General features: G+C 31.0%; 2 protein-coding genes and 1 long non-coding RNA gene across 8 annotated transcripts; all 3 read left to right on the top strand.

Moving 5' to 3' along the window:
- The first annotated feature begins 4,143 nt into the window (after positions 1-4,143).
- On the top strand, positions 4,144-9,685 carry LOC137827234 (putative inactive receptor kinase At5g58300). Of its 5 annotated transcripts, none has more exons than XM_068633496.2 (4): positions 4,278-4,805; positions 5,248-5,723; positions 6,310-7,658; positions 8,723-9,685. In XM_068633496.2, the coding sequence occupies exons 3-4, from the start codon at positions 6,323-6,325 to the stop codon at positions 9,352-9,354; spliced, it is 1,968 nt and encodes a 655-aa protein (XP_068489597.1). In that variant the 5' UTR covers positions 4,278-4,805; positions 5,248-5,723; positions 6,310-6,322; the 3' UTR covers positions 9,355-9,685. The 5 variants fall into 5 exon arrangements, with proteins under 5 accessions (XP_068489592.1, XP_068489597.1, XP_068489593.1 ...); XM_068633492.2 differs by having other exon boundaries at positions 4,313-4,805; positions 4,872-5,723; XM_068633493.2 differs by lacking the exon at positions 5,248-5,723 and adding an exon at positions 4,872-5,045 and having other exon boundaries at positions 4,339-4,805.
- Positions 9,686-12,597: 2,912 nt separating this feature from the next.
- LOC137826066 (uncharacterized) lies at positions 12,598-13,463 on the top strand. 2 transcript variants are annotated; one of them, XR_011083399.1, is made up of 2 exons: positions 12,598-12,829; positions 13,265-13,463. It is a non-coding gene; the product is annotated as an uncharacterized LOC137826066 (long non-coding RNA). The 2 variants fall into 2 exon arrangements; XR_016515161.1 differs by having other exon boundaries at positions 13,274-13,463.
- Positions 13,464-17,102: 3,639 nt separating this feature from the next.
- On the top strand, positions 17,103-19,121 carry LOC137827235 (pathogenesis-related genes transcriptional activator PTI6). The gene has a single exon (XM_068633497.1). The coding sequence runs from the start codon at positions 17,955-17,957 to the stop codon at positions 18,795-18,797; it is 843 nt and encodes a 280-aa protein (XP_068489598.1). The 5' UTR covers positions 17,103-17,954; the 3' UTR covers positions 18,798-19,121.
- Positions 19,122-25,134: the final 6,013 nt, after the last annotated feature.

Consider the following 25,134-nt stretch of genomic DNA (forward strand, 5'->3'; position numbering starts at 1 on the left):
TACGAAGAACATGGCTATTTATTTTAATAAAGTAGTAATAATTTAATATACATATATCTTCCCATTGCATTTTTTCCACCAATTAATCATGTTTCCTAAATTCTATAAAATAAAGACATGTTTGTAATGAAGACAAACTAAAATGAATAAAACTATTTTTTTTTGGCAACTTCAAATTAACTTAGACGTTATTTAAAAATGATATTTTATATAAATAAGTAGATTTTTTTTTATAAAACCTAATCATACATAAATTAGAGATATAAAACAGGTCATCTTCACGTATTTAAACTCAATTCGATTTTGGAATTCCAGAAATGGGTTGGTAGAGTGTACAAATGAAAATAAATTTGAAAATTAAGAAAAGAAAGTATTTTATTTATCATAAAATCTAATTAAAATATATAAAATATAGATATTTTAGTGTAAATTTCATTTAAACATTATTTTTTTAATATTAGAAACATTATATTGATAGAATAAACTAACAATGTTGACAAATACATATTTTATTTGTTTTTAAATATTAAAACATAAAAAGAATATATAATATAAACTTTAAACATAACTTTTAATATATATTTATTTTAAAAAATAGTTCACGAGCTAGTCTATATTGATTCATCAATATTAAGATGAAAATATGAGATGGATTATATTAGTATAGATTTGCATAAAATGTGCTAACCCACCTCACGCTTATGTCTAATTATTTTTTGTGTTTAATATTATTAATATTTTTATTTATTATTTTATGAATATCACATATCTATCTATAATATTTCTTATTTTATTTTAATTTTAATTATTATGTTTCTTTATTAACTTGCATTAAGTAACAAATAATTAAATTGAATACATTACCAAGATTTAATACGATTAATGAGCAAATTACACAAAATTAAATATGTTTATCTTATTTTTAATTCAAAACTTTAAGGTCGAGAAATTGTAGATTTTTTTTTAATCATTCTCTTATTTTTACTCGTGAGACTTTCAACTCATACTTAAGTTTTAAAAAAGTCTCTTAGTGACTTATTGGTGGTGAATGTTTCCAATATAAAAAAATCATTGTGATATCAAAGTTGATGGTTTAGCTTGATGATAGACTCAAAATGAAAATAAGCATATTTTGTGCGGTAAAAACCTAACAACAATTAGAGTTAAAAAAAATGTGTTGGGATAAATGGGAGGAGGTGATAAACATGTTTCATTATCATAGAAAATTCATGGTAAAACGGTAAAATTTTATTCACACTTGAAAGAGAAACTATTAGAAATATAAGTATGAATTTTATATCTAGTATAAAAATGAAAAAGTTAAAATAACATACAAAAAAAACACTAACAAATTGATCATAAAGTTTTTGAACTAATATACTTTACTTAATTCTTAATTATAAATATTTAAATTTGGGATAAAAAAAAATTTATGACTTTTTTTTTTCATACCCACAAACATCTCATATGAGACATATATGTAAGTCTTATGTGAGTTAATTTGTCTCATTATTTTTTACAGACCAAATATTTGATAGATTGACATGCATTATCAGTTAGTTATCAACCACCTAGAGGAGGACAATTTAAAATAATAAAATTGTTTGAAATCTTTTACCTAACTCTCATATCTAACTCATTTTGTCATTTTTAACACAATATAATTATAATATTTATAAAAAAATCCAGTTTCTTGTTATTTTCTTTATTAAAAGTAATGATGAAAAAAATCTTTAAATATACTCTCAATAATTTATGCAGAGCAATACTTTTCATATTGCATCTAATAACAAATTATTAAATATAACAAAGTTATCAATGTTTATGTTAATTTATTTAAAATTATATTAAAGAGAATGTCTTACTCATTCAATATAGAAAAACTTTTACAATCACATTCTTTAAAGAAATAAAATTAAAAAAAAAACCTCGTCCACTAGGAGTAAAGGCAAACTACAAAGAAACACAATTTTTTAAAGCATTTAAGTCTTTTCCATTATATTTGGTTGATTTTCTCGAAATACAGAACATTTTGCCTAGTTTTATGAGCATATTAATTTTCAATGGAGAGACCCCATTTGACTCTCTTCTTTTACCAATTTCCCCACTGCCACAAATAAATGAAGAAATAAATACCCACTTCCTTCTTTTCTTTCAATATTCAAAGAGTTTCACTAATATTATATGCAAAGTTGTCTAATCTTTTATACTATAATTAGGAGATGACAAATCATATACAAAAACTATTTCACCCTATTCATTTTTTACAACACATCATCAATCAACTTATTTTCATGTCAAACATTGTTTTATCATTGGATTCGAATCACTTCTGACCCACAATGTTAATAAACTATTTTCTTTTTTGATACTACATAAACTTATACAAGAAATTAGGTTAAGAAATATAAGAAAATGATAAAAAATGGTAAGAAGAAAAGATGTTTCTTATTCTCTTATGTGTATATTACATCAGTCATGTATAGGAAATATATAGGAGTTTCTCTCTCACAAATTACAATCTAATTAGGTAGGATACTAATCATGAGATTCTATAATTATTAAATTAATTGCATATAATTGGGTACAATATCGTCAAATATTGCATACAATAATTGCATATAATTTTATAATTATTATTTCCTTAATAAGAAAACTAATTAAATACAACTTTTTTTTTCCTTTTGATCTAATATATTTATTTTATGTAACCACGCTTATTGTTGATAGTAAATTACTACCAAATCTTATAATATAATATTTTTCTTTCTCCAACTTCTGAGATTATTGAAAGATAATTTGTGAATATCTTTTTTAACAAAGAATGAAATGAATAAAATAAAAGGATACATTTGAAGAATTTGTGAATATTGTATTATTAGATTATAAACTATAATAAATAAAATTATATTTAAAAATATAGTATGTGTTTTGCCACACATTGACAAAAGAAATTACGTGAAATCGAGAAAAAAATGTTTAAGTTACTTTAAATAGATTTACGCTGGATGTTAACCATTTGAATTTAACTCAAACTCTTTCTTTCTTTCTTTCTTTTCTAACTTTCAAATTCTATAGAAGTAGGAATTCAAAACTAGTTATGATAATATAATTATTCACTCACAAAAATGGATCTTAAATTATATGCTTGAAGTTGGTTTCAGAAGGGAAGATTAAAATTTCCATTTCTAATAATAATATATAATTTCTAATTTTCTAATTTTAAAAAATAAAAATTATATGTTAATATGTAAACTTAATGTTTCAATCATTTATTTGTAACTGTTATATAACTCTTTTAACTATTATATAACTCTTTTAATTTAAAAATGAAATATTTTTCATTTTATCTTTCTGTATAAAATCCAATTGCTCGATCATGGTGCCTCAATGGATTCCTTTCATTAAAATGGACAACATTTTGATGTGAATTAATCTTTCAGAAAAGAAAAAAACATAATTTTAAAACAAAAAGAAGAAGATTGTGTAATAAAGTATCATTTAGGTAAAGGAAATTTACTTTTTGTGTTGTCGTTATAAAGTTATACGAATTTGTTGTATTGCTTCTCTCTGAAATTATCACTTAATTTACAGTAAATATGCACTGTAAATACTATTAACAGGGTAAAAAAAATACTGTTTTCTTGTAAAATAAAAAGTAAAATTTCTGCTAAAGGAAAAAATGGAAAAGAGAGAAAAACAATGAGAAGATAATGGAACAAACAAGTACAAAAAAAAAATGAAATGTGTGTAATGAGAATGAGATGCAGAAAGAAGTGAATGGATGATTCCATTAAATGTGATGGCAGTCCATGCATGTGATGCGAGGTATAAAAACTTTCAAATAAAGAAACCTAATTTCTTAAGATTGAAAGGGAGAGGATCAATAACAAGTTCAACTCTTCCTATTTTCTCTAATTCCTAATTAGAGAGAAACCCTCTTTCCAATTTTCTTTTATTTTTATTCATTTCAAATTGTATCCATATTTTTGCATGTACTATTGCAACCCAAAATGTTCAAAGAAGGGATTTTTGTAACAGTAGAGATATATATTTTATTTTATACATTACATTTGAAAGTCTATTTTTCTTTATTATATCTCTCTCTAATTATCAATTTATTTTACAAATGACATTTTTCTAGAAAATAAAAGGTAAACAAACAATAGGGATTGGAAGAAAAGCATATAAAATTGCTTTGTTTCCCCTGTCATGTGCAATTGCTAATTTTTTTACAGTGCTTTTGATCTGGGCCGTTTAAGGAGTTATCACACAGTATGATAGTCGTGGTGCTTCGTGTGCATTGTTATCTGACTTTTCACTCTCTTTCTCTCTCTTCTGGTTTAGTCAAGAAGCAAGAAAAGAGGTCACTGTGTGTTATGCATTGCTCTGCTGGCCAAACCATTCTTTAATCCTTTGCTACCTTTTTGTTTCCTCTTTGCTTTTTATTTATATCTATCTTCAACTTTGACATAAATAATTAAAGTAAAAGGGCTCACTTTCCTGAATCTTGAGCCTTTCTTACTTTAATTTTGAACTCCCTAATTAGCCATGCGTCTTCACTTCTTCTAGCTGCTATAGTAAGCTCTACCTCAAAACGCCCCTCCATTTTCATGCAAATTCTCTGGGGTGTTGAGCTTTCATGCTCCAATCGAGACATCATTTGTTAATTACTTGAGAATCTGAAGCATAGTTCAAGACTGCAACTTGCTCAGCTTCTACAGTGTGAATGCATCTTGCCTTGTGGTTTAATCTCTGAGCTGTTCCATGAATCCTTGTGTTTCTTCCTGTTTGCTTCCTTTCAGGTGATTACTCATTGAAAAATCTTTCCTTTCCTTGTCTCTGCCTGCTAACTTATGCTTGTAACTTAGTTTGCAGATCTGGGGTGATTTGTTTCAGTGGTTTTCATGAATGCCCACTTATGGGCTTCAAACTATAAAATGGGTTCCACATTGTGGGTTTGGCTTCCAAGGATGTGTGCTTCAAAGGGAGTTTTGGGGTTTCTTTCTGGTGCTAGTGTTTGGTGTTTTTCTTCTTGATGTGGGGTGCTACTTCTTAATGATGTGAACTCTTGGGGTTCTGTTTTTTTATTTTATGTTAGATGTTTTGTTTTTAGTTTTTTCGATGAAAATTTAGTTGTTGAACAACTTTGACTATTAGTGGTCTTTTAACTTCCGTCCCAATACATTAAATGTGGTGTGTGAACAAAATTTGGGTTCATAATTCATTCATTTGTATTCAATGTAGAAATTCGGGTAGTTCCTCTTCCGTGCAGGAAAAAGAAAAGGCAGGAAGGAACCTACATTGGTTTCTGGTTGGCAAGAAAATGTGTTCTGAGAATTAACTGCAGAAATGTTAGTTCAAGTTTTAAAGTCACAAGAAAGCTAAAGTATCTACTCCAACAACTTAATTGGACAGTAAATGTTGTTCTTAAGTTCTTTTATATTCTCTTCAGCTAAAAATCCTGGGATTCTTTTCTTTTGGGGTTCATCTACTTGGCTTTCTACTTGGGACCATTTGTTGGAAAAGCTTCTGTCTCTCAAAAATGGCTAATGTTCCAGCTAGTTGACTAATAGCTTTCGGCTAATTAAGAAGGAATTGGTCATTTCTTAGACCAAACATTTCCCTTTTCCTTCTTGACCAAGCTGTCTTAACATTCTTTTTTGTAGTCATCTTCTCCACTGCTCATTTCTCTTTGTAATTGATTAGCAGCTATGATTTAGGTATGGCCATTGTTTGTTTCAACTGTAACTTGAATATTCTCCTTGTTGGTATAATTTTCATTTGATATCTTTTAATGTCCACTGTTCAAAACTGAAAATGATGCTATTGTTTTCATTCAACATCATGTAATATTTTTTTATTTTCATTTTGTCACTTATACTCTTAGTTACACTAAGCAAGGATTGTGACTGATGTATATAACCTGCTCCAAGATGAATGTTTTCGTTAGGTTACTGTTGTGCTGTCGTTTGTAAGTGTCACACTGCAAAGTTGAAGCTACATTAGGCATTTTTAAAATATTAAGTATGTTTCTGAATATCAAGTATTTTTTGTAACCTCAAAAGGTTTAATCCTCCATTACAACTGTGATGGTAATGGAAATCTTACATTAAGCAAAAAGATATTGCAAAATTGATTCAGAGCTTGCAGCTACCTAAATATTTCTTGGTTGATTCAGATGTTCCTTTTAATTAACTGTAATTATTCTATGAATACCTTCAGAAATGTTGTCATGATAATTGATAGTGGTTGCTTCTTCATGCTATTGTATTCTAACTTAGATTTGTGCTCATGGTACTAAACCAGGAAAATATGAAGGATGGCAGATATTACTTCAAATTCAAGTGTCAATATCTCATACCTTATCACCAAAAAACTCTCCATGAAGTTCTACTTCCCTCGAGTGCATCCTTTCCTTTTCATAATTGTTATTCTCTGTCCTATGGTCTTTGCTGACTTAAGTTCTGACAAGCAAGCCCTTCTTGATTTTGCTGCCGCTGTTCCCCATCGCCGTGACCTTAAGTGGAATCCAGCTACTTCAATCTGTACATCGTGGGTAGGAGTCACATGCAATCCGAATGGCACCCGTGTTGTTTCTGTCCGGCTTCCTGGAATTGGACTAGTCGGCACCATTCCGGCCAATACACTTGGCAAGATTGACTCACTCAAAAACATCAGCCTCCGTGCCAACCTACTCAGTGGAAGTCTTCCTCCTGATATTTCTTCTCTTCCTTCCCTAGAATATCTTTACCTCCAGCATAATAACCTTTCTGGTAACATACCTACCTCATTGTCCACCCACCTCAATGTACTTGATCTGTCATACAATTGCTTCACCGGTGCTATTCCAAAGACATTACAAAACTTAACACAACTAACTAGGTTGAACCTCCAGAACAACTCCCTATCTGGTGAGATACCAAATCTCAATGTCACTAAGCTCAGGCACTTGAATTTAAGCTACAACCATTTGAATGGCTCTATCCCTGCTGCCCTTCAGACTTTCCCCAATTCTTCTTTTGAGGGCAATTCTCTATGTGGATTACCTCTAAAGTCATGCTCTTTAGTCCCCCCTGCACCTTCTCCATTAAGTCCTTCCCCACCAAGTCCTTCAAGACATAGCTCCAAAAGTAAATTGAGTAAGGCTGCTATCATTGCAATTGCAGTTGGTGGGGGTGTGCTATTATTACTTTTAGTAGCTCTCATCATTTTTCTGTGTTGTTTAAAGAAAAAGAATGACGGAAGCCCCAGAGCTACTAAAGGCAAGGGTCCTAGTGGTGGGAGAAGTGAGAAGCCAAAAGAAGAGTTTGGAAGTGGGGTGCAAGAACCTGAGAAAAACAAGTTGGTTTTCTTTGAGGGCAGTTCTTATAATTTTGATCTAGAGGATTTGCTGAGAGCTTCGGCTGAAGTTCTTGGAAAGGGTAGTTATGGTACTGCATATAAGGCTATATTGGAAGAGTCGACAACAGTTGTAGTGAAAAGGTTGAAGGAAGTTGTTGTAGGCAAAAGAGAATTTGAACAGCAGATGGAGATTGTGAGGAGAGTTGGACAGCACCCTAATGTTGTGCCACTTCGTGCTTACTATTATTCCAAGGATGAGAAGCTTTTGGTTTATGACTACATCCCAAATGGCAATCTATCAACCCTCTTGCATGGTATGCATTTCTGTTTCTCTTTATTTCAGTTAAAACTTCTAAGCTTGTTTTAGTTTTCTATTATTCTGTATTTGAGTTTATACATATTTCGCATGAAATTTTACGTACAGAGTTGAACTTCATGATATTTGAGTAGAAGGACTAGATCTATTATTATTAAATAAATTGTAACAAAAAGTAATGGGGAATCAATTTCTGACATCTCCATTGAATGTGACTATGAAATGTTGAAATAAGTGATCCATTGCTTCACTATGAGGTGATGACACTTTATCTTAGTTAATTGATAGAAAATACTCTTATATCATTAATCCCGCAAGTAAAGCTGTAATATGTTTGACCTTATAAGTAATATGTATTAAGTTTTGACTGAATTTAGTCAGCATACTAAAACTGGTAAGTACATCATTGACCACTAGTTATGTGATAGAACACCTATTGATGAAGAAATAAATACATTACAGAACACATAATCCTACATTATACAGCAATACATTTGCTGTCTTCGAGACAAGTTTAGTGAGTATTTTCTACCCATAACTGCAAGTCATACACTTGCCTAATTACACTCCCTTTTTTTAATATACTGCTAATACACAACAGCCATTAGTTATTTTCCATGAATAATTGCCATCGTGTAGTTTCTATTACAGAACTAAGAATTACAAATACAAGTTATTTTATATCATATATAGTCCTTATTATAGGTGTCTCTAATCCATCAATGAAAATCCTTCCTAGCCCATTTTGTAATTAGTTCCCATCATTATGTACCTGCAACTGAAACTGCACGTAGTTTCCTTATTGTAGTCTGTCACAATCATCATCATATATAGCATGCTATTTGCTTCGCATATTCACACTGAATTTCTTGTTTACTGCTATGAAAGCAGTAGAAATATGGTCATATTTGAAAGAGATGAAAATTCTTATCATAGTTTTGGAAACTATTCTATTGTTTGAATATGTCTTTTAGGATAATCTCATTTTCTGTACCTGTTGATGTTGTTTACCTTCTTATGGTATATGTACATGAGTTAAATTGGATCTGATTTCAATGACAGGTAACAGGGCAAGTGGAAGAACTCCATTAGATTGGAACTCCCGAATAAAAATCTCTGTTGGAATTGCCAGAGGAATTGCTCACATACATTCAGTTGGTGGTCCAAAATTCACTCACGGAAATGTGAAATCCTCGAATGTCCTCCTGAACCAGGATAACGATGGCTGCATCTCTGACTTCGGCCTGACCCCACTTATGAATGTTCCTGCAACACCTTCTAGAGCTGCAGGCTATCGCGCCCCTGAGGTGATTGAAACTCGTAAGCACTCTCACAAGTCAGATGTGTACAGTTTTGGTGTTCTCCTTCTGGAAATGCTGACCGGAAAAGCGCCTCAACAGTCTCCAGGACGCGATGACATGGTTGATCTCCCAAGGTGGGTGCAGTCTGTTGTTAGGGAGGAGTGGACTGCTGAGGTTTTTGATGTGGAGCTAATGAGGTACCAAAACATTGAAGAAGAAATGGTGCAAATGTTGCAAATTGCCATGGCCTGTGTGGCAAAGGTTCCAGATATGAGGCCTACCATGGAGGAAGTAGCGAGAATGATTGAAGAGATCCGGCTATCTGACTCCGAAAACCGGCCATCTTCAGAAGAGAATAGATCCAAGGAGGAATCAACTGCTCAAACTCCATAATTAACTCTGTCTTTCTTTCTTTCTTGTGTTCCAAGCAAATTGGTTTCTTGAACTTGTTTTTTCAGAAAGCAACATTCAGTGGTATATATAAGAGTGCATGAAACAGTTCTCACAGATGGAATCACTTCAGTTGTTTTGTTCCCTAGGAAGGTTTATTTTATTGTATTCTTGTGATTAACGTTGTGATTCAATTGATGATCTTCATTCAAGAACAATCTGTCCCCTTTGTTCTACTGATTGTTAGAACTATGCAGTGTTTCTGAATCACCAAATCATGCCATGGATAGGCAAATGATATGATAAATAATTAATACCCTGTTGTTTGTCTGTTGATTCTTTCAATTACAGTGTGGTGATGTCTTAATATATGCTTCAAAAGGCATCTAATATATATGGATAAATTTAATATTCATTTTTGGCATAAATTCCATGTACATACATCCCAAAAGTTTCACTTCACTGGTTTAATAAAATCTACCAGTTAATACTTGTTCATTGATATATTCCATCCAAATAATGGCTCTGATCGATAGCATAATACTACTGGTTTATTGTAAGATAATATTTTTCATAAATTTTTATTGAAAATGAATTTTATTTATTCAATTATTAAATTACTTGATAATTTAAATCTAATTAATATACACTTATATTATCATCTCTCCATAATTTGTTTTATATCATGACATTATTAACTTTACCATGTATCTTAAAACATGTCATACTTCACTCTATCACATTATCTGAATAAATGAGAATAAGAGAGATTTAACATCAATGAAACATAAATCAAACTTAAATAAGGGATTAATATACCTCCAATCTAAAACCTTGATGAATTTGTTAGTCTTTCTATTTTTATTTAGTGTGACATTTAGACTAACACTTTAAACTTAAACTTACACTCTTGGGCATGAGTATCCCAAATACAGGTTGAAAACTGGGTGAATAGAAATAAATTAAATTTTTATCAGCAGCTTATCTCTAATGCATGACCATGTCACCTTTTTCACTATTCTAAGTTCTATACATTAAATAAACTAACAAAAAAGCCACAATCATGTTGTTGGAAGGCCATTATCAATCATTGCCATTTTTGTAATCCAAAGATTTCAATAATGACTGCTTCTTCTTCCTTTTCCCACTTACCAAAAGAAAGTTAATTGACTGTGATTTTTGCTGTCTTTGTGTATGTCTGCATTGCATTACTCATATAATTTTAGGAAATAAAATGACCTGGCTATTATTATTTTTTGAAAATTTAATGTGCCCTCTTTTTTTGCCTCCTTTCATAGAAATGACACTGGTATCAAGTAAAATCTATTATTGTCTTGACGAAATTTTATTAAATAGTCTTAAACTATAATCTCTTGCCTCAGTTAATATTTGTACTAGTTTTCTCCCTTTTGGGGTTTTTGTGGATGAAATTTCCTATGAGGATTTGGGGCAATCATGGATGTTCATGTTCCTGTTTTTCCTTCTGTCTATTTGATTTATGGTTTTCTATAGGTATTTGTTTCTTTCAATTTGGTATTCATAATTTTATTTTACATATTAACTATTTTATTAATGTTTTCAAATTTAAATTATGAAATTACATTATCTTGAACTTTATTTGTTACTTTATTGTCTTGTCTCTAGCACCAAAATTTTGTTTTTTTTCTATAACTTTGTACTCAAATTTCTTGAGCTTCAGACAACTTCGGATCATTTATACTTGGAAGGATTTCTCCATTTCATCTAAGATGGGAAAAATTTGTTCTCTTTAAGAAGTTGAATAAAAGAAAAGAGAAGAGATCCAGATATAAAGAAAAGTCAGGTGTGTTTCTGGATTGATGGTAAGAAAGAAATTTAAACAAAAAATCTCATTGGAATGTATTAAAACTAAAAAGGAAAGAATACACAATAATAGAAGTAGAATTAATAAACAAAAAGTGTGAAAAAAAGGTAATTTAGTTTTTAAATCCAACTTTTCCATGTTTTTCTCTCAAAATAAGATGAAGCAGACTTAGCTATTAAATTCTCCCTTTATCTTCATACCTTCTCTTGCATCTTTATATTTTTTTTAATTTCAAATTGAAATGAACAAAACCTCTAATCTATAAATAAAAAGAGACTAAAAAGATGTTTCCAATAAAGTATAGGAAATAGTTAGTAGAATTTTTTTTTTTTAAGAGATCCCTTTAATTTTGTTTATTTTTAAGTACTAAAAAAAGTTAAATAAAAGTTATTTGAGCTAATTGTGTCATAAAAATAAAAATTAATAATTATTAAATTATTTCTTTTTTAATAATGAAAAATTAAATCAAATAAAACAAAAAGATATTTAAAAAATATGTTGTGAGGAATAGAAGTATTGCGGTTGGAAAAGAAGTATGAAATTGCTGTTGAGGTTATTTAGAAATCTCAGGCTATCCTTCATTTAAGATCATCTAAAATTTTAAAAAAGAGGAGGTGGAGGAAGAGTTTGTTCATTTAGCTTCTTAAAAAACTTGAACATTGAACCAAATTTAAAACAGCCTCTTATTAATTGTGGGCTTAGCATCAGTTTTGGAATCGAACTGGTTTTAAAGCCAGTTTTGAACCTAAAACCCGTTTATAAAAAGGTTTCGTATTGGTTCACATAAATCCAAACCACTTTATATAAAAAATATGGTTTGGTTTGGATTTGGTTGGGCCTTTTCAAAATACAAACCACGCCCACCCCTATTGTCTAAATTCAGCATAAACATGTACGTTGCAGAATGAGTTGGCATGAATAGGTTTTGTTTAAAAAATAGCAAGTTTTTTGCTCATTGAGCTGTACTACATGTATCAAACAGCACATCAGTGTCTTTGTCGAAAGCGAAAACGTAGAAATACTTTATGATAAGGGTCTTAAATGGTTTCTCTTGTTGAATATATTTCCTTAAAATGTAAAAAATTTGTATACAAACTTTGTTGTTATTATTATGATTGGTTTCAGCATTGTACTAGCATTGCACAATTGTCTTTGAATCAACAGGCATTGTAGATACTACTGATAGGAAAGATTTTATCTTTAAAATCATTTTCTGTAAGAAATTTTGACCCGAATGATACTCTTTTATGTGGAAAAGAAATTTTCACTCTAATCTTCTATCTAATTTGAATGAAACATAAAAGCAGAAAAGCAAATTATTACTTGGAAAAGTAAACTATCGGGTTGTGTTGGGTAGGATTTGACGTGTTCTGAAGTCCAGACCAGAGTCCAAACCATTCCCTCTCTTTCCTCTTTCGCGTCTTGCTTGATTCCTGATCTAAAAAGACCAAAAATGATCAATCAGCTTCTAATTTATATATTTGATCTTCGAAGCAAGCTAAACATAGCCTACTTAGATGTGATGACACTATCATGCTTATGACTAAGGTGTTCCAACTAAGCATCAACAGCAATGGCAGTATATGTCTTGACATTCTCAAGGAACAATGGAGCCCAACACTAGCCGTTTCCAAGGTTTTATTTTACTTTGCTTTTTCATCTTGATATTTATTACTTTTGCATAAAGATTGGAGTTGTATTCAACTTTCTGATAGAAAAGAGATGGATTTTCTGAATCACCATCTCATATTTTGTCTGTGATAAGCTAAATCAGTGCATGTTTGAGCATTGGAATATAGTAAAAGTTGTGTTGAGTAAAAAATTTCAAAGCCTGTTGTGCTATTGGGACTTGAGGGTTGAGAAATGGGAGCTTGTAAGTACATGAACAGGGGTTATTTGATGTGTAAAAGTTGTCTATTAGGATATGCATAACTGATTTTCCTTTTCATAACTTCAGATTTGTGTATGATTGTCTGTTCAAATTTTTTAACTTCTGCACAGTTGACTTGAACTGCAGATTATATACTAAAGAAATCTTGATTATTTGGAAACTAATTCCACTATTTTTAGGTCCTTTAGTCAAATGGCTCATTTTGGACGGATCCCAACAACAATGATCCACTTGTACCAGAAATTGTACACACGTACAAGACAGAATTATGCCTTGGGAGATGATCATGTGTTAGCTGTTTAAATGAAGCAGCAAAATCTTAATTTATGTAAAAGAACAAAATATCTTTCAAATGAATTTGAATACTTTTTTTCATTATTAGCAATTTCTGGGGACTGGAGAATGTAGTGCTATGCAAACTTTCGGCTAGTTGAGTTGATATTTCAAACAAATAATCATTACAAATTAGGCAGTGGCTACTTATACTTTTACAAAAGAAAAATGAAATTATGATGTGAGCATGTAGTCTATGTAGCAAAGTTTTATGCAGTTTTATCTATCATTTTTGGTGTTTCTTCCCAAACATCAGTCTAGCATAAGGGGTAGAGAAGGACTCATAAAATATTAGTTTGTAATTGTAGAAAGTGGATGTTGCAAAGACCAAGGTATTGATATTTAGTAAGGTCTGTCTTTGAACATTATTTTGATGGAGACAGTCCAACCTCAAACTTGTCAAGATAATGAGGAATATATTTGTCCTTTGGCATAAACAAAAGGAAAGTTGAATCACTTGGGCGTGTTTATTGCCTGCTTAGTACTTGGAAAATGAAAGGCATGCTATGGATATGTTCAATTATAAGGGTTCTTCAGATTTTTTTTCCACAGATAAGATTTGAAAGTTCATGTTGGTATGATGTGATGCTGCAGAGGAAGAGGAAGCTCTTCACTTGTATTCCTCCCACTTTATCATTTCATATCATTCCTATAAAAAAAATGGTTGAATCATGACTAATTTTTTCCTGTGTTCTGTTTGCCAAATCATGCAGTGAAATTAGGCAGATATCTAAACATAGTTGAAGGGTGAGGTTGAGTTGTTGTGGTGCATGAAAAATGCATGGTTGAAAGGCACGTTTGTGTGTGAGGTCATAACAAGTTGCTAGAATTGAAGTGAGTGGTTAATAGAAAAATGAAAGACTTGGAGGAAAAGTTAAGGAAAAAAAGTAATGAAAAAGAGTCTTGACTTGGTTGACAAGCAAATTGCGGGGTCACAGTCTTCTTGTCAAATGTTTTCGCACTCCCAGAAGGGTAACACCACACGTGTTTAACTATCTAGCACCCTTATTTTGCCTCTGCTTCTCCTTCAAGCCAAACCCTAACTAAACCTTTTAATTAAGATCCATCATATCAGGTTAACATTCCCTCATTTTACTCATTCCTCCTTCTTACGTGTATCATGCAACTTAATCAAATAGATTAACCCAACTGTTATAACTCATCTAATATCTAAATTAAGGGGGTTTGAATTTTAGTTCGGAGATTAACTTAAAAAAAGTAATTAGCTTTAAGTTAGTTGGAGTTTTATCTAAATTTTGCATTTAACTAAATCCGAATACAAAACAATAGTTGACCCAATATTTAGTAGAAGGTAAAGTTAAAATTGGTTCATTTGTTGCAACTAAAATCTAAATACTCTCTAAAACTTCAAACAAAAATATCGAACTCTTCAAACTATTTTGAATCTTTCTTTGTACCCATCTTATTTTGAAGCCTATTTTGTGGCAGACTAATTCAAGTCTGTCAAAATAGTTTGTTTTAAAAGTAGTTTAATTTAAAAATAAAAAAAAAAACAGATGACGTAGTTTTTTGTTTTAGTTAATTCAGTTTATTTTTATAATATAGCAATTTTGATAAAGCATGCAGAGTCCTTCTTGTCTAACTAGAAATTTCAACGGTTGAAGTATTAATTATTGGTCCAACTCATGCTTCAGAACTTGTGTTTTAAGATTATGATGTAGACTGGGAAGAACATCACACTTTAAAATTGAATTTCTTCATACCACACCCATACGAAAATTTCTTAAGAGCTTAAAGTGCTGTTTCAAGAGTTATTACAATTAAAACTTTAGAGGAGATCAAGGGAATTTAGAATAGGTGATGGTAAATGAAAATATTTAATATATTAAAAAATTGTTCAACTCTTGCTTTTTTTTTTTAAGTAATTTGAAATATTTATTAAGATGTGTGTTATTGTTTTTACATTTTTACAGTGTATATATTCATAGTCACATAATAGATAACCTCTGACTTCAAAATTTGAAACAATAATTTGTCCATAAACCGCCATTTGAAGACGACAATTTACCTTAAAAGAAGGGTCCATGTCTGATTATGATAGTTAGAATTAAAAAAGGAAGAAGAAGAAGCAGCAAGAGACACGTCTCTGACGATTGAGAATCGTTTGTTTGCCCTTCGAACAATGCAGAGGTGGTCAGATAGGGCGAGGGGAGACATGGGTGTGTCATGGTCTTCCTAGCTTTGTGTTTTGTTTTATTTTAGTTTTTGCTATCAAAACAAATATTTTTATCAGATGTCAGACATAAAATAAAGCATCTATTAACTAAAACGAAGAAAAAAAAATTCACTTGTCTAAATTAAAAGTTTAGTAAAAGGGAAATAAAACTTTGTTACGTAATATATTTTAGCTCTGTGTCCATAGGAAAAGATTAGATTCAAATGGTTTATTTGCGTTTAATGGCGTATTTAGTGATCTGTTTAAAATAAGTAAACCCTCATTTAACCCTAATCATGCAAATCCTTGTTTGTTTGTTTCATACTTTGAAAAGTAAATTTATCAGTTTCTTGCATTTCTTTCATCACATATAATAAATGTAATTCTTTGTCTTGTTTCTATTTTTCTCTAGGTATGAATTAGCATTTAAGTGTGCATGGATGGTTTTCACTGAAATCAGAAATGATTTAAATAGTAAGAGGTTGTCCATTTGTAGAATCCTAGTTTGAAATACAATTGCGGTAAGTGTATTGTGGTTTGAGATAAAAAAGAATAGGAAAAAACAAGTTTCTCGGCCACCACACAAATTTGGTTTGGTTGGTGAAATACAATCCGTGCATGATGATTTTTGGACCTTTTTTGCTGCAGATAACTAATGCTTACAGCGGAGCAGTGTCCTGAAAACTCTGGGTAGACAAATGCTGCACAAGTTTGTACTGAAAAGACTCTCTTACAGCCTCATCATGAGTTGGACTAACCCAGCCCAATAGTGTCCTTCCTAAATTATACATAACTTTTCATCAAAACCTTCTGTAGATAGGTAGAAGGGAAGCAAGACAGTGAAATGGAGTAGAAGAATGAAGAAAAAAACAACACATAGATGTCTTAACAAAATATTTTTCACACTAACATAATTAAACTGTTGTGGAGGTATTTAAGGAACACAATTATCTGAGTTAGAATTTGTTGATGTGAAATTATATGTTAGTTTATGTTAGTGATGACCCTTTCATAATTTGGTGTTTTTGTTGCATGAGGGTCTTAGGTCATTGGACCGCGTTGGCAAAAACTAGAAAGCAAGACACATTGACACCAATTTCAACGGTAGAGAAAAAGTTTCGAAAGTCAGGGCTGGTGAATTGCGTGGTGCGAGGGAGCTAAGGTTGAAGAACGTGTAAAGCAGGGAGAGTTTTGGTTGGACCCTCTTTCTCTAAACCCTTCTTCACTGTGAAAGCATACATTGGGAGTAATAAAATAGGTTGAAAAGTCATAAAGAAAGTTCACATGAGGTATTGTCAGCCATGCCCCCATTAGGAAGCACGCCCTTGTGCATATAAGGCCCGCTGGAAGTAAAAGAACAAAATGAAAATAGGTAGGGCTTAAAAGGAGATGATGATTATGAATTTTGAAGAGTAAAAGGTATGAGAGTTAATTGGGGGGAGTGGGAGTAGGAATATATATATATATGTAAGTGAGTGGGATTTTTTAGTTGAGGGAAACTTGGGTTGGGACACGTCACCACTGCCTGCCAGCTGGAACCTCTGATTTTTTCTACTCCCGACAAGGACACATTCACACTCACACGCACTCTCGCAGGTTACCACCCTCCACTCACACACTCACACTCACACCCCTTACCTCACTCCAATCACTCCAACTCAATTCCCTCTTCAATCCAAAACCCCACTCTCACGAGAAAAATGTTTTTCACAATCTAACCAATGGAGAAACACCACCCCGTGCACTATAAATACCCCTTACCCTGTACCCCTTCATCTCGTTTTCTTCTCCGTTTCTCTCCAACCTCTCGCTCTCTCTTCAGCCCCGGTTGCCGTAAACACATCTTTGCTCTGCCTTCCCGCCAAAACGTCCCCTGTCATCACCAAGGATTCAAGGTTCGGCCTTGAATTCTTGAACCTTCTTCTTCACTGTCTCTTCACTCACTCACGCTTACCCCGTGTGTGTTAGATCCTTCCACCAAAAGTGGAGTGAGATTTCATTAGAAGCGTATCCAAGGTTGGCCATATTCTCTTCTCTCTCTCTCTCTCTTGGAATATATCTCCGGAAGAAAAGCAAAAGTTGTTAGTTGTTACCCATAAACATCTCGGTTTCTTTCTGCATCACCAGCACCAAAAGTTCTCAAACGTCTCAATTCCCCCAGCATATACATCTACTTGTTCACTTTTCCCCCATACCCTCTAAATTCTCTAGCTCTTTAAACCCACCCTTCATGCACTCCAACACCACCACCACTTTCCCTCTTCCCCCTCTTACTCTCACACTCACTCAAACATAAACAGCCTTCACAAAACTTTCAATTCTTCAGTTTTCTTCCATATCTCTCTGTCAACCCTTTAGACATGTCCGTACACTCCACAGTGAACCTCCACCCCATGAACCTCGCCACCCCAAATTCTCATTTTGATGATAACCCACCATGCAAAACCAAGACCAAAACCCAAAAGAGGCTCCTTCGGATCATAATCACCGACCACGATGCCACTGATTCTGACTCCGACGACGAACAGCAACAAAACAACCCAAAAGCAAGAAAAGTCAAGAGGGAAATTACCCAAATCAGTATGCACCTTCCTCTCCCTGACAACTCCTTTTCTTCTTGTTCCTATTCTTCTGCTTCAGCTTCTGTTTCCACTTGTTCCTCCGAACAAGCCTCAAAGTGCAGAAAACCCAAAAAACCTCCACCATCCTCCGAGGCGGCCAACGGCCGTAGTAAGTTCCGCGGCGTCCGCCAGCGGCCGTGGGGGCGGTGGGCCGCCGAGATCCGCGACCCCAACCGCCGGAAACGCCTCTGGCTCGGAACCTTCGACACGGCGGAGGAAGCCGCCACCGAGTACGACAAAGCCGCCGTCAAACTCAAGGGGCCCAACGCCGTCACCAACTTCCCCCTCACAACGCCGCCTCCGGCGGCGGCGTCTCCCTTCGCCGCAATCGACAGCTTCAGCACCGACGGTGGCGCGTCGTATTCCGACTTGGTGGCCTCGCCCACGTCCGTTCTAACCTACGACTGCGACTCGACGCCGTTCGACAGTTTCCCTTACGGCAACGTGGACGCGCTCGGGTTCCACATCGACGCGCCGTTAAGTCTAGCGGACGTTGACGTCGCGCTGACGTGTCATCACGGGAAGGAGGAGGAGGCGTTCGATGAATTCGATCTCGACGAGTTCATGAAGTGGCCTTACTAAAAGTCTGAGGGACAGTTTGGTAATTGTGTCGCGTTTTGGCCCTTGGTGCAGTGTGAAAGTTGAAATTCCGAATGTGCCCCTGTCATTAGTTTGAAATTTTGTCGTACTCGTTGGATCTTTGGAAGAGTGTAGAGTTTCTAGTCCCATTTCTACTACCACCTGAAACGGCGATTCTTTGTGTCGTATTTGGCAGAATTTAATTTGTAATTATCACGAAGAGTATAAAAAAGTTGAGTGTCAAAACTAGTGAATGAGAAGGAGATCTTTTAAGCAAGGATTATATTGTAATTTGGTATATAAATTTTGATAATTATTATTTAAAGAGATTTTGATGTTATCTATATACAATGATGGGTTAGTGCAAAGAAGGGACACACACATTCATAAAATTTGGCTGCTCAATCCCTGCCATCAATGTTCATATTTGTTTGGAATCATTCTATTTTCATTATAAGATATTTTAAATTTATTTATTATTTCTTGGTTTGGTTTAATTGATATCGTGCTTTATGAGTTATTTATTTGCATGCTTTGACGAAATTACTAGCTGATGGATCTTTGGGACAGCACAAAAATCATACCACTCTCTTATTAGTGTTGTTTAAAGAAAATGCTTTATAATAAGATTCTTGCAAGTGGGACTCTACTGATTTTTGAACTATACGATGTTGATTTACCTAGCTAAAGAATAAATATTAAAATGCATATTCTAAAAATAATTGACTTCAAAAGAGAAAAGAAAAGTCCTGAACAACTATTCGAACTTAGTGTCTGCTACATGTTTTTAAAAAGTTATCTAATCGTGAATTCGAAAACATGAATCATTCACCATACCATAAAACATAACAATGTCTGTTTGTTGAATATTACAAAACCAGTCAGTAACATAAGATAATCTATATAATTGTAGGAATATTTTTATATGACCAGTCTCTTATGAATTACATGTTTTTTAATCCTTAAAATTCTCCAATTTGTATGGTTGTTATGTTGTTCCAAGAGCCTTTTCTATAACTAGTATTTGCATTTCTGAAATAGGAATGATTTTGTTAAAGTTAAGCTACGAAATAGGCTTCAGTATCGACCAAAATTTTGAATAACACGTATTTTTCAAAATTTATTCATGTTACTACTCACTTCTTTAACAATTTATCTTATGTATGTGGCAATGTGTCTCTTGAGGTAATTTGAAGGAGGAAAAGTGCATTTATGATAGTAATGAAATTTATATATGGATATATACCATGTATGTATATAGAAAATAGTTAAGGGAGGAAAAAAAACAAATAAAAAATTGACCTGATTTTATGAAATTAATTTCGATAAAAAAAAATACTTAAATTAGTTTAGTTATGTATGGAAACATTTACTTGAAAGGTAGGTTTAAAGTATTGAATCGTGAATAAATAGTATTGATATAAATCTATTTTAAAAACCGTGATTACTAAAATGGTATATAAAATTATGTTAAAATGATTTTGTTTTCAAAATACACAAGATTTTTTTTATCAACGGTAATTAACTTGAATAATACTATATTCGATATATTTAAATCAGGTTTGGAGTTTATGAAGTGTTTTGATTTTGTATAAAATTAATAAAATATATTTATGGAGATTTTGATTTATTATACAAACTTGTTTTTATTTTAAATTTTATATAAACTCTCACACACATCTTATAAAGGTATTATATATATATATATATATATATATATATATTATCTTCAAAATAATGGCTATTAATTTATCATTATTGTAATAAAACCTACTGAAAACATAATATCATAAATTGTTGTTACACAATAATAAGTTGGATTAAATTAATTTTATGGATCAATTAAAGTTATAAAACAAAAATATTATTCAAATTAGAAAGGAATAATTTATTTTTGTAAATTTTTAAATTTATAATTAGAAGAAGAAAAAACAAAAGGAGTGAAATGATGAAGGACGCCAAGTGATGATTTTGCTTTTGTGAAAAGAGGCATTTTTTTGGTGCAGACGATGACATTTTATAAACATATTCCTGCTCACAGTTTTTGGATTTTAAAATAATAAAAAAATCCTTGCATAATGTTCTTAACAAAATATATTAGTTAGGGTATGTTTGTATGTTTCTAAGAAAATATTTTAAAAAAAAATCTAAAATAGAGAAGAAGCTTAAGTAATTTTTTTAAAAAAATAAATAAAAAATATTGCAATACTTAGGTTAGATGTGAAACTTGTTTTCTAACAAAATCTATAGGAGTATTATAAGAAATCTGGAAATTTATTCTATTTTAAATGGATTTTATTACTTCACGTAATTTTGTTAATAACTCACAATTTTGTAATTTTGTTATTTATATTGTAATGTTTTATAACTTAAACTACCATTGAAATATTGATTTAGGGTTTAGGGTAAACTCTTGCATTTCATTGAAGATGGTCAACATCATATAATAGATTAGAGGTTGAGAAAGTGTGGTCAACCCTCTAAATTTGCATTTATGTTTTCTAATCCTCTGTAAAGTGAAAATAATTAACACTGAATTAATTGATAAATTAAATTACAGTTTCTACCATTTTCTTCCGTCGAAATTTTGATATTTTTAACTAGTTTTGTGACTGGTTTTATTATTTCTGTTATTTAAAAAACAATATCATGTTAGATTTTATGAAGTTGTTATTTTATTTTTATTTTTAATTTCAAGAAGTTTTCTATCTCAAACATTTTATCTTTAAGATTTTTATTTTAATTTTGTTTCAAGATCACATATTACAATTTATTAGTTGATGAGTTTGAATTTTTTTTTCTCTTGATTGAGTAAGATTTTTTTTTCTCTAAATAAACTTTGTTAATTTCTTTTATTTTAATATTTAAGTTTAATATTGGTTAGATCAATTGATAAAAGTGTTAATTTCAACAATTGTTTGGAGTGGCTAAATTGAGCATTATTAAATATTTTGGACAAATTTCTTTTAGTCTAAATTTGTTAGAATATTTATTTATATAGATTAATGTATTCTTGGACGAGTTGTGAGTTTAATAAATAATAACATTTGTTTATATACAATCAAGCTTGTATTCGGACAACGCTTAATAGATAATTTTAACTTTAAGCAAATATGACTATCACTTGATCAACTAATTACACATTTATATTTAACATTTTTAAAGTCTAAATAATTATTAATTCAAAAATTAAATATAACAATAATATGATATTATATTATGTTGATTTGGATGATTATATATTACTTAGACATAGTGTTAGAAGAGTATGTAAAATTACATTCTGTTTATTTTTTTTTAAATAAAAGTTTTCCTGTTAGGCATCACTACACCTCAAGTAACAACCATCATTTGTCATCACATGAAAAAAGTATTATTAAACAAAAGAAAAAAGAAAGAAAATACAAAAATACGGGAGACTAGACCAAAACCCATATGTTAACAATACATAGGTAGACTATACATATTCATAAAGAATTTTAAGAACAAATAAGGTGGAAGCCTGTTATACAAAAAAAAATATTCTCTATAAAAAAATTATAAATTAGCCAACTTATCAATACATGCATTTATTTCACGAAAAATATGAGTAACCATAAACCTAATTTTTCCATAGTAATTAAGACAAGCATTTCATTGATTACGAAGCATCCAAGGAACATTTGCCCTAGCAGTAAACGCAACACAAATCAAAGCAGAATCGCATTCCAGCCAGACATTCTCTTTATTTATATATACATATATTGTTTATTTCAGTATATGGTATAAGTATGAACTAAATAGGAGATTTATTATATTTTTTAATTTGAAATTATAGTTTTGGGGCATTATAGAAAGTGAGTGAAAAATAAATGACTAACGATTTTTTTAATAATCTCTTATATTTATTGAAAAATAACCTTTTTATCATTTCATTTTCATCAAGGATATATCCCTTCATTTTTATACAACTAAAAAAGTATCTGTCTTTTTCTCTCATTTATTTTTCTACCAAATAGGCTAAAATATTATTTCACCCTCTAATTTTGTTCCACTTTATTTTCGTACCACCCACCATATTAAGCACTAGAGAACCATAGAATTCGGCTCATACATTAGTTGAGTCAACTTTAAACATTAAACAAAGGTTTTTTTTTTTTTTTGTGAATTGGGAGCAAGTCATGATAAATACCAAATGTATTTTAATGCACAAAAGTAAGTTTTGATAAATTTCTTTATGAACCGAACATAGATTTTAGTATAAGTAATTAATAAAAAGGAGTGTGAATAAAAAAAAAACTCAAAGAATGAGAACACCTCATGCACTGACCAAATATATTTATTTAATTTTTGACAATAGCTAAGTCTTATCACCCCATGCTGATTTTATAACATAATCATAGCCCTAGAGCGTATGTATTCAAAATAAAGGTCCTAAAGCAACATAATAATGAACCCTAAAGTTCAACAACTTCAAACTTTGTAATTAAATATCATAAATAAAAATAATGTTTGTGGAAGAAAATCAGAACAACACTTTATTGCTCATTAAAATGAATAAATACCAGGTGTTGCATATTAAAAACAACAACAACTTCTGATTACAAAAATCAACACTTTATTTTGTAATCAATAACAAACACATATAACTTTGAATATTTTTTTCAAAAAAGTACTCAAATTAATTTTAATAAACTTAATTTCTAACCTAGCCTGTTCCCATCTTTCTTTGTGCTAACTTAGTTTTTTATTTTTAATGATTTGAATTATGACATCAGTAATCAAGTTTATAGTTGACATCCAAACTAACGTAAACATTTCTTTTTTTCTTTTTTTTCTTTATATGCTTGATTCAAATATTGTGGTTAATCTATACTTTTGACTTCGTACAAGAAAAAAGTAAATATATATCAAATTTTAAATAAAATCTATCTATATATATAAAATGGAATAATTTTTAAAAAAATAACTAAATTCATTAATATCCTCGTACGGATCAAAAACTAAACCTACTGTTTAACTGCAACATCTGACAGCATCCTAGCTACAATTCTAAATTCTAGATCTCATATATAGGTACAAAGGGTCACTAATTAATTTTTTCTACAAAATATAATTAATATTTTTTCAAAGTCAAAATGTTATCTTTTTTAATAATTTATTTATAAAACTTATAACATCATTGGCATCTTGGTTTTGGTGAGAAAGATATTTCAATCTGAACAAGATAATTTCAAAACCCTAATTTTTTTTTTTTACTGCAATTGTGGTTCCCCTGTCCCCCTCCTCCTTTTCAGTTTTTACGTGTCAAGATGAGACCAAATCTAAGTTTGATTGACCACAGTTTAAAGACAAGTAACAAAGTGGGCCCGTGGGGCCCATGAGCCCACCAATAGGTGGCTACACAGTTAATTATAATAATAGCGGGAGGGCCCACTAAGCTGCTTCGTGCTTGTACATAATGGCCTCTCCATTGGGCCTGGGGCCCACCCAATAAAGAGTTACCGGCGGCTGAGGCTTCCCAACAGTAGACACTCTCAAAGGGTGAGGTGATTGGACTTTTCAGTCACAAAAAATATTTGTTTTAATATAAAATAATATAATATTAATACTTTAATAATATTGCTCCACATTAGTTGCATTAATTAGCTGAGATGTGTTTGAATCTGTTGACAACCATCTGAAGTTAACAAGTAAGATTTGTTTTTGTTTCCTCACAAGCTATTTTTTATTACCTTCTCTTTTTGTTAACAAGAAAGATTAATTATTATTTTTTACTCATTATTATAATTACTTAATAATATAAATTTAAAAACTAATGTAAAAATATTAATAATTTTTCTTCTTCTACTTAACACAACATTTATATACGAAGCTAGTAAATGATCAAGACATTAAATGATACATATTAGGTCTAACATAAAATTTATTGATTGTTGAATTTTATTTTTAAAAAATAACAATCCAACACACCCTAAAATAATTATTTTTGTTTCCATGTAGCTCTTTATTTTATTCGATACTCTTAAAACAATTATTAACACGGAGTTTAAATTTATTTTGAAAAAAAAATATTACATTTACGATCTTGATGTTGATTCACCAGTAATCGCCTTTCTCGAAAAAGGTTTCAATAAAAAATAATTTGCAACGTCTGCTAAAATAATTTTTAACATTACATTACATTTTATATTTATGTAGTACCTATTTTTTAAAGGTATATTATTAAATAGATAAAGAATAAAATATTTATAAATACAGTGTTTATGTGTTTTTTAAAAATTAGTATATTAGTTAAAAATTATACGTTATAATTTACATATTATTTATATGCATCTATTTAATATCGAGATGTGACACG

The sequence above is a fragment of the Phaseolus vulgaris genome, chromosome 8 (assembly GCF_051622355.1).
Source record: "Phaseolus vulgaris cultivar YP4 chromosome 8, ASM5162235v1, whole genome shotgun sequence".
Lineage (NCBI taxonomy): Eukaryota > Viridiplantae > Streptophyta > Magnoliopsida > Fabales > Fabaceae > Phaseolus > Phaseolus vulgaris.

What these genes read in the sequence shown, in the direction of transcription:
- LOC137827234 (XM_068633491.2), top strand. Translation starts at nt 6,323, where the DNA reads ATGGCAGATATTACTTCAAATTCAAGTGTCAATATCTCATACCTTATC. An exon ending in TCTATCAACCCTCTTGCATG is followed by an intron (nt 7,659 to 8,722) that starts GTATGCATTTCT and finishes TTTCAATGACAG; the next exon opens with GTAACAGGGCAAGTGGAAGA.
- LOC137827235 (XM_068633497.1), top strand. Translation starts at nt 17,955, where the DNA reads ATGTCCGTACACTCCACAGTGAACCTCCACCCCATGAACCTCGCCACC.